This window comes from Buceros rhinoceros, unplaced genomic scaffold (genome assembly GCF_000710305.1).
Source record: "Buceros rhinoceros silvestris isolate BGI_N320 unplaced genomic scaffold, ASM71030v1 scaffold26445, whole genome shotgun sequence".
NCBI classification, from domain to species: domain Eukaryota; kingdom Metazoa; phylum Chordata; class Aves; order Bucerotiformes; family Bucerotidae; genus Buceros; species Buceros rhinoceros.
In genome coordinates, this window is record NW_010412932.1 from 35,641 (window position 1) to 44,759 (window position 9,119).

Sequence of the window (9,119 nt, forward strand, 5' to 3'; positions counted from 1 at the left end):
CCAACGTGCCGGCACCCCCTGCCAATCTGGCCAGTACCTCTGCCAGGTGGCTAACAGGTTCTCCTGAATGTTTGCATCTCAAGACTCAACCTTACAGGTTGGGGGGGTGCGGGGGTGGTGGGGAGGAGCCCACAGCGTGCATGGCTCCCTGAGCACATGGCATGCAGATGCTGCAGTTACTGGGCATCAAAGCAGAGCTGAAGACAGGTAAGATCAGCCAGCTCTTCCTGGGGGAGCCTTGAGTTTCATAAGCAATGACTGATAGTGAGAAGAAGTGATGCTATAGCGGCAGAGTCTACTGTTATAAGGAAACTGGCAAATGTTCTTCATGCTACCCATGCCACAAAGTCAATGAGAGTAAGGAAAGGGCACTATTCCTGCAGTGAGTTCCAAGATTTGAAGCTGAAGAACTCGATCTATCAACCACACTGCCAGAGGCAGGATCCTTTCCAACCCATGCCTGCAGATCTCAGTGAGGTCCTTCATAAATTAGGGTCTGCCACGCTCATGCAAATCTTCTGCTTCCAAAGCACAGAAGAGAAAAAGAGCAAAAGTCAAATAGCAAGAAGCTGGAATATTTCAGCATTCTTAGAGCTTAGCTCAACCTTCACTTGCAAGAGGCTGAAATGCGGCCTATGAAAGCCCAGAGTGCAGAATAGCTGCAGACTATAGGCAATCCAAGCAACATATGGGAGGAAGAAATGCAGCTCTAACAAAAGAGGAAATGACTTTTGGGGAAAAGAGCATTGGGTCCTATAGAGGATTTTTGGAGCAGGACATGGAACAAACCATGGACAAACCTGCACAGTTGTAGGAGTTTCAAAGTCCACTGTCTGATTCAAGGCTATCTCAAGAAGATAGTGTAAGTCACTACCAGTGGTCACAGCCCTATAAATAAGTCACGAACCATATAGCAAAGCATCTGAAAGCGTCCACAAAATAAAATGTTCAACTCTGCACAGCCTTCCTGACTCCTGATAGTTGCGGAATAATCAGTCATACTGTTCACATGGAGAAAGTCCCATTGACTCCCTCTTCACTGCTTTGATATGCTGTTAACCATCTTACCAGGCTCAGTCTCGGGGTTTGGTTCAGAGTTGCCAGTCCAGGTGCTTGTAGGCCGAAAGGACCACTTATAACCCGTTGCCAAGTCGTGTGACCAACCACAGAGGTCTTCAGGGAGATCAAAGTTGCAGTTGAAGTTTGCAGGGAGGTGGAAATCTTATAAAAAGAAATAGAAGCAAAATAAAAACCAACCTACTTATGAAGGGTTGCTATTAAAAAAGCACCCAAACCTAAAGTAGTTGGCAAACCACAAATACTGAAGATAAGCATGAAATCTCACTCACACTGATGCTTTTAGCCTACCTCACATTTCATCAGCTCCAGGGATCAGCCTTAAGTTCTGCATCATCAAAATGCTCACACCATGTCCTGCAGCTAATCCACCAAACTAAGCAAATATAAAAGCAAGCACCAAATGCTTCCAGGCTCTAATCAGCACCTTTCCTTCATCCCCTAGAGCAGTCACATATTAAATGCCTTCTTAAATGTCAGGGAAGAGTGCTTCCTGAGTGCCCTGTGCTCATCAGTTCCTGCTCTGGCTCCAAAAGGAGAATCTCAAGTGCTCCAGAAACCCAGCTCCTGAGTGACAGATCTAGCCACTTGCACCAGACGGGAGCTGTCTATCAATGTGGCGAGCTGTCACTCACCACTTCCTACCTTCTTGTGGAAATGCTACCAGGGGAAACGTGGGGCCACCATGAGCTCAAGCTTTTGGATTCTGAGTGAAAGGAGCCAGCCTCTATTTCTAGCTGTGCTGTGGACTCACCACATGGTCTTTCGGCGAGTCATTTAACTTTTGATCTGTGAAACAGGAGCAGAGTTAATTCCCCCATGTCAACAGCTTTAAAAGCTCTGGAGAGCCTTTCTGCAGAGACAGGTCTGTGGGCAGGAGGGCACATGCCCAGGACTGCATGTAGCAGCAAGGCAGCTGCTGGCTCCTTCCGTCAGGGCAGCAGCCATAATGTCTGAGACCATCCGAAGCACTTCATGGGCACACACGTCAGAGCCCAATTATAGGCCGGGTTTTTCCTGAACAAAGAGGAAGTTTTAAATCACAGTGCCCACAAAATGAGCGATAGCTAGAAGGAGGTGAGTGACTCAAGTGATAGGCATCAGGGAAACTTTGCTGCAAGGGGCAGAGGGCTTTCTTTACATGTTCTCCCTCTGAAATAAAACAATGCAGATCATGGATCCTTTTATTCCAGTCTAACCTCATACCCTGGAGAGCAGCATTGTTTCTGTTTGGATGTCATAAATCTGATTGTCCAGCCAAACACATTCATTGTTTATGAAGTATGAGAATGCAAACTGTTGCTAAATCTGATGGAAGTGGACGGAGAGGCCGGTTCCATGCTCCACAGCATACTCTCTCTACTCACTTTCTTGCCCTGGACTGCACCCAGGAATCGTTTCGTTGCAGAGACTATTACTGGCTTAAATTTCCTCTCAGCAGTTTCCCAAGTGCCTCAGTGGTAGCACAGTTGCACAGACTTATTATTGAGGCAAAGTGATGAGAATCATATCCTTTGAGCTACTTCTGCAACTTGCATTTCCAGAACTGAACCTCACACAGCAAAATCCCAATGGGAGGTGTGAAAAAAACCAATTAGTGCTCTTTTTAAAATTTATTTATTTTAAAACCCATTAATTTTTTCTCTGGGACTGAAAGCTCAAGTAATGGAAGTCCTTGGAGCTATCTCAAAGGATAGCTTTTCCTCATGAGATTTTTTGTTGAAGTCCTTGTGTAAATGCCCCAGCCCCAGCGCTGAGGCCCAGGCCCTGCTGTCATGCCCAGGGGCATGCATCTCCTGCACACTGCACTGTACAACTAACTCTGCACAGCTGTGCCAACCACTCTCCCCTTAATCTGAACATTCCACAAGCATTATATGCTCACACGCCCCCTGCAAGGAGCAGAAGAATACAACATCTGCTTTCAGACGTAGGGATCTGAGGCAGAGAAGATTAGTCCCCAGCACCAGCTCTTAACAAGTACAGCATGCAGTCTAAACTAACATTCAGCCTCTTCTATGGTCAGAAGAGGTAGGCCAGCGCCACAGATACCAAACCATTCCCTGTACATCTGACAGCCATCTAAGACAGGGAGGACAAACTTCCACTTGGAGTTAGTGTCTCCCTCTCACTGCTGCCTGCACAAGGAGCCTGAACTGTCCTCCTAAATTTTAAGTTGCTGATATTAGGGAAGATTATCCTTAACAGACAGGTCTTCAGGACATCAGCCTTCTCTATGTGTCATGTTTTACTCGCACAGTTGTGACCTCTGCAAAAGAAGCCCTGCAAACCAGGCAGTCTGAACCTCTCCCCAGAATCACCTTCTGAATTTATGACACCCAGCCAAGGGGATCTGGAACAGAGGTGGCTCTAAACAGGACACTAAATGAGTTTCTTCAGGTCATGTCAGGAAGCTGGGAGAGCAGCTCTTCAAGTCTCATACCCTAGGGACTGAATTAACTGCTATCTCTTGCTCTTGCATCCTTCCTTGATGTAACTTATCAGATTTTGGCAGGTTTTGTTTGGTTCGTTTTTTTTTTTTTAATCTTGGCTTATCACTAATAATATTACTCGAAGCTTTCCAGGAATCAGTCCCATGTATAGGAGCTAATGGGAAGATAAGAGTATTTGCTTAGGTCTAAACCCATTGTTTGTTGAGATAAAGATGGGCTGCTCTGATACATACCCTCCTCTTCTCCACAGCTATCACCACACTCAGTTGCTTCTTCATCAGTTGGGTACGGGGTGGTGGTCTCTTCGCTTTTCAAAGTGGGCACCAGCGTCTCTGCAGTGGGCTTTACATCTGAAAGAAATGGAGCAGAGATGCTATTTGCAATAGACAATACAAAAAGCCAGGCAGGAGGAAAGAAAGGAAAAAAATCATTTTTCACGTGTTCTTATAATGGCAGGAAGAGGTAGAACAAGAATACCATGAAATTTCCACATGCTACAAATGTCAGCATGGTTTGAACTTCAAGTGAACTGGCTGTTTCCACATGGGGGCTCCTTTGATTTAGAGTTCCCATTGGACAAGAATCTCCTCTAGACATACATGCTACTTTTGCTCTTAATATTTTAATCTACACTGGTGGTGTCAATCCGCTTAGCTGTCATTACTGGATAAGAGACATCACAGGAAGAAGACCTTTTTCTTTCATAAAGGCACACGACACATTAAAAAAACACACACAACATTCTCACCAATTGTGCCAATTTATAAAACAAGTCACTCAAACCCGCAAATGATGTAAACGCAAATGGACCCAGAGGATCCCCTAGTGTGCTCTGGCTCGCTGCAGAAAGCATCCGGTTTCACACTCCAGGCTCCTGACTATGCTTTCAAAGGGTCTCTGTCCAATTTCCCTCTTTCCAACACGGCCCATGTGAAACAATCTCCAAGCAGGTGTCAGGGGAAATTTAAGCAAGAAAGGGAAGGATATTAAGATTAACGGTAAAAGACATTAGGTTCCAGCAGTCTCTCCTTTTACAGTTGCGTTAACTGGAGTGCAGCAGGCTTGATTCTTTCCACTTTAAAAAAGAGGCTGCTTTGCTCAGTTATGTGTGATTGTGTTTCTTTGTTGGCACCCTTCAGGATATCATTTAATAAAGCCAGAAGCAGGAGGAAATGGCTAAATACACTGAATATTTTCCATAGGCTCCTTTCTACCCTTTTATTTCCCTGCTATTAAACATGTTGCCATAAACTCTCAGGGTTTTTTTTTACTTTTTTTTTTTTCCCAGTGGCTGTCTTTTGTTCACGATAAAATACCAAATAACCTCAAAGACTTTTAATTTCTAAGTTCAAATTCGTTACAACCCCATAAAACTCCAAATGCAACCGAGAAGCAAATTGCAAGCAGCCAGACACAGAAAAATGTCATAAAAAATGAAAAGAAAAAAAAAGAAAAGCAGCAGGTGAGGGCAACATATCAAAAGCTGCAAGTTATTTAGAGCTGGTACATTTTTTTTAGCTTGTTGTTCTTGTATATTGCGATTTATGGCTGAAATGTGACAATGTGGAAGGACCTTGAAAGCCAAGTCCCATACGGGACACAGATGCTGAGAGGATGTAAATCAACAGTGTTACATTGCCCTGGACAAGCTGCAGAAATATATCTTGAAAAATCAGTTACCATGGCAGAGGCACAACACGATGGTTACAAGAGATAATGAAAATACCAGGGAGGAGAACATGATGTGTGAAATAGAAAGTGAAAAAGAGAGGTCTTGCTTGCTCACTTTCTCTCTCCCTGGCCCAGCAAGTGTCTGTGCAACTGGTGGTAACTGCTGATCAAAATGCAAAGTCACTAAGCAATTGAAACCAGATGTTGGGAACTTCAAAGGAGAGAAAGCCAGCTGCGAGTGAACATTCATCAATCTCCACTCTTCAGAGGAATAATTTTGGCAGGTCCTTGAAAGAAGCCAATTGCTGGCCGCCTGCTTCCCAATTTTTGAGTTACTAGCCAACTAGTTTGCGAGCCCAATTGCTGTTAAGTTACCTGTTAAGATGTGTGTTGCTGATTAGAAATAGAAACAGTTGGGCAGGGTACACATGGGCTTAGGCCCTCACTTGAAAATATTTTCAATCAGTTTGTTTTAATCCATCTCTTAATCTTGTTCCCAAGCAAGTGCAGTTGCCTGGGTTTTCACAGCAAGTTTTGTAACGTGCCTGGGTCCTCCCAGCAAAAGAAGGGCTGTCTCTTGGCATTGTCAAGGACTGCTGCATGTAGCCAGCCAGGATTTAGCATGCAGATAATGCTATGGGTTATCTCTACTCCCCAGGTTGCACCAGGGATAAAAATGCTTTTTATAACATGGTGAATCCACAAGATCACAAGCCCTGCTCCGATTACTGATTACAAAGCTGAATGCCTGTAGATCAATAAAGCTACGAATATTTATGATTTGGCAGTTGAGTTTTAAACATTACAACGTGCAAATGATTAGACAGCCACACTGGGAAATGACCATAAAGCACCCCGCCTGGAAAACAAAAACGGGCTGTTGCTGCTGATATGGAAATTGAGTATGGACATAGCTGTAAAAGAAAATTTGGACCAAAAATAGCACAAGAAGTTGAGGATGCCAAACTTCTCTTATTCTCCACTTTGGAGGAGTGCAGTGGAGGGGGCTGACATGTTTGTGATCAGAGGTCTTGCATGACTGTCTCCCTTTGTGGCAGTGATGCAGTGCTGTAATGCACCAGACAGCAATGGTCTGCAGAGATCTGGCAGCTGGAGACCCCCAGGAGCTGCAGGAAGCAGCGATATGGAAGCTGCCTGACCACTTCTGCACAGAGCTTCAGCTCCCAGTGCTTGCATGAAAGCCACGGTGACAGCTTCTCCTACAACATCCCAAAGATATTGAAATATTTAAATTAAGATCTAATCTTGATTTAAGGTTTAGGTAATTTACAGTGGATTCCCAGTCCAGGGGTAGATTTGCCAGTGACTTCAAAAGTGACAAATTATTAATTGTGCGTATGTGTGTTGCGTGATTTGCTGTTAAATGTTTGTAATGCATCTTGCTGCACATCACAGGAGGAAAGGGCAGTAAGACTCCACAAAAGGTTGAAAAAAAGCTCTACGTCTTCAAAGCTTCCTAAAATGGGAATTCTTACAAGAAAATGCCTTCTACAGGTGTGTTTATAAAACGGAAATCATACCTCTTTATCACTGACATCTGGATACCAGATTCAGATTTAAGCTGATTATTAAAAAATGAAGTAGATTTTAAAAAGGTGCAACTAGCCCCTGGCAGTAAAAGCTAGCATCACAACCAATGAGCTGTTGGGTGCATTTTTGGCTTTTGGGAGTGAAACCATGGAGCAAACAATCACCATTGAGCCTCAGAGGTTCAGAGGCACAAGCACTATTGATCCCAGCGAGTGCGTTAGACAGTTTTCACCTCTGCATTGAAAACAATGGTGGCTGCAAGGCATACCACTTGTGAAAAAACAGGCGAGCAAAAGTGAACAAACTTCCCTGGTCTTAGGGATGTTGTAGAGACATCATAGAGTTTAATCCCCAGCCTTGACTGCAAAAGGATTTCCTCATGGGGTTCACTGAGAAGGGACAGTTGCTTTTACAGCAAAGTCTTATTGTGGCAGCTCACGGTACCTGCAGTAATCACTGCACCCCTCTTCTGCACCTCTGCTTCTCTCCCTACTTTATATCTTAACCACTTGGATTAAAAATTCCTAATGTTATCTAACACAGGGCCTGGGGAAGCTTGCACAACATCCAGATAAAAGATCTGAAAGGAGGGAGAAGGGAGTTGAGGACACATACCGCACAGGGCTCTGTGTGAAAACTTGGACGGGGGTCCAAACATTGCTGCTACAGCCCACACCAAGGCCAGATCTTTTTAAGGTGGAAGTAAAAAGATGGGGTCAGGCCACACTGCAGGTCCTGCCTTCAGGGCTGCAGTCTCCCTGCCACAGCATGGCCCTGAGGTAGGACAGCAAGGAGAGCAATAACCTCACTCTCTTGCATCTTGCTGGTTTAGTGCCTGCCATGGCCCCGATGGAGCCAGTGGGCAGAGGTGCAGGAGCTCCTACCTGTCCAGTCACAGCCCAGCACCTCCAGGCGCATTCCTATTCCCGCTGGGGACCACCTCTCTGGGTACACTCGAACATACTGGGCAGGAACAGGGTCAAACCTCCGGACTTCAGGGATATCATAGTGGATGTTGCCTTCAAAAAGCTACAGAGAGAGGGAGAGAAAGAAAAAAGCAAGTGTGCATCCCAGATGCTCTCCACCAGACTTGTAATTTGGGTCTGGCAGGATACAGCCGCAGTTTGAAATAGTTTAGCTGTCTGACTCCAGGCCACCATGTCCAGCTGAGCAGAAATCGGGCTGTTCCTCCTCAGTTTCAAGAGGACCAGATAGGCTGTTTCTAAGAAACTTGCACAATCTCTCTTGGCCTCTGCTTTATGTCCAGGGGTTAGATTCTGATCCAAGCCACGTAGGAGAAGCCTGGGGAATATTCACTAACTTCACATATAAATAAGATCAGATTTGTCCTTTGGCAAATAAATGAGCTACTGCATATTCTAGGATAGACTAAACGCTCAGTTTTCCTCACAGTCCAAGTACTCCTGCTTTTCAACTTACATGCACAAACTCAAGTCTGTGGGGAATAAACAGAGGGCTATAGATAGTATCAGGCCTTCTAAGACTCATATGCAGAAAAAATAAAAACTTGCTCAAATTTTCAGAACCAGATGAGGCTGTGTGAAACCAGAACAGGCAGTAGCAGGGAATTCACTTATTGCTCAAGCCTCCTGCCACTCCCATACTGCTAAGTAGGAAGATTATGGGGAACTCCAAAGATATGGGAAAAACACAGGGAATTTCAGAGTCACACCAGTGTGGCAAAAGGGACTTGAGATAGAGCACATTTCCCAAAGAGAAGTTGTGATTCATCTTCCTCTTCCAGAGGTGCAAGCCACAACAGCAACATCTTTTCCCATAAGTAATTAGTTTGTGTCAAACACTGAACGCTGCATCTTGTGGGCTCTGACCTACAGGAGCTGGGAGGACCACAGGGTGTTGTTCACATCCCCAGGTCTGGTCCACAGTAAGAAATGAAGGGAAATTGCCATCCCTGAAGCAAGGTGGAACCTACAGTCCCTAGCACAGCTTAGGAGCAGGACCAGGGGACACAACCTGGGATTTCATGATGACAACCCAAACTCCCAAAGTCTCACAAGTGGGGAGAGAGCTAATTTCCCAAGACCCCATCAGGCAGACTGAAGGTAGCCAGAAACATATCTTATTTTGCAGTTGCTCCAGGCAGTGCCTACCTTGGCTTGCATTGTTTTGGGGTCCCGGACGAAGTCCCAGTCCTTTCCATTCATACTGTAGGCCACCTTAAACTTCTTCACAAAGGAGCGGGACTCAGTGGCGGTCATGCTGTCCCCTCCACGAGCCCCCTGGATAATAACGCCTTTGATATTCTTTGGGACACCAAGATCCACCTGCAGCCACTCCTCACCAGGCTGGGCTTGAGGGACCAGGGGAAAACAGCCTGAACGGCTG

At 45.3% G+C, this 9,119-nt stretch overlaps 1 protein-coding gene across 1 annotated transcript in view; it reads right to left on the reverse strand.

Moving 5' to 3' along the window:
- NRP2 (neuropilin 2) overlaps window positions 1–9,119 on the reverse strand; it is a 52,705-nt gene that overhangs the window by 21,084 nt on the left and 22,502 nt on the right. Inside the window, 4 exon segments of the mRNA XM_010136564.1 lie at window positions 1,069–1,221; window positions 3,764–3,880; window positions 7,637–7,781; window positions 8,885–9,070. Of these exon segments, the coding sequence (XP_010134866.1) occupies window positions 1,069–1,221; window positions 3,764–3,880; window positions 7,637–7,781; window positions 8,885–9,070 (601 nt within the window).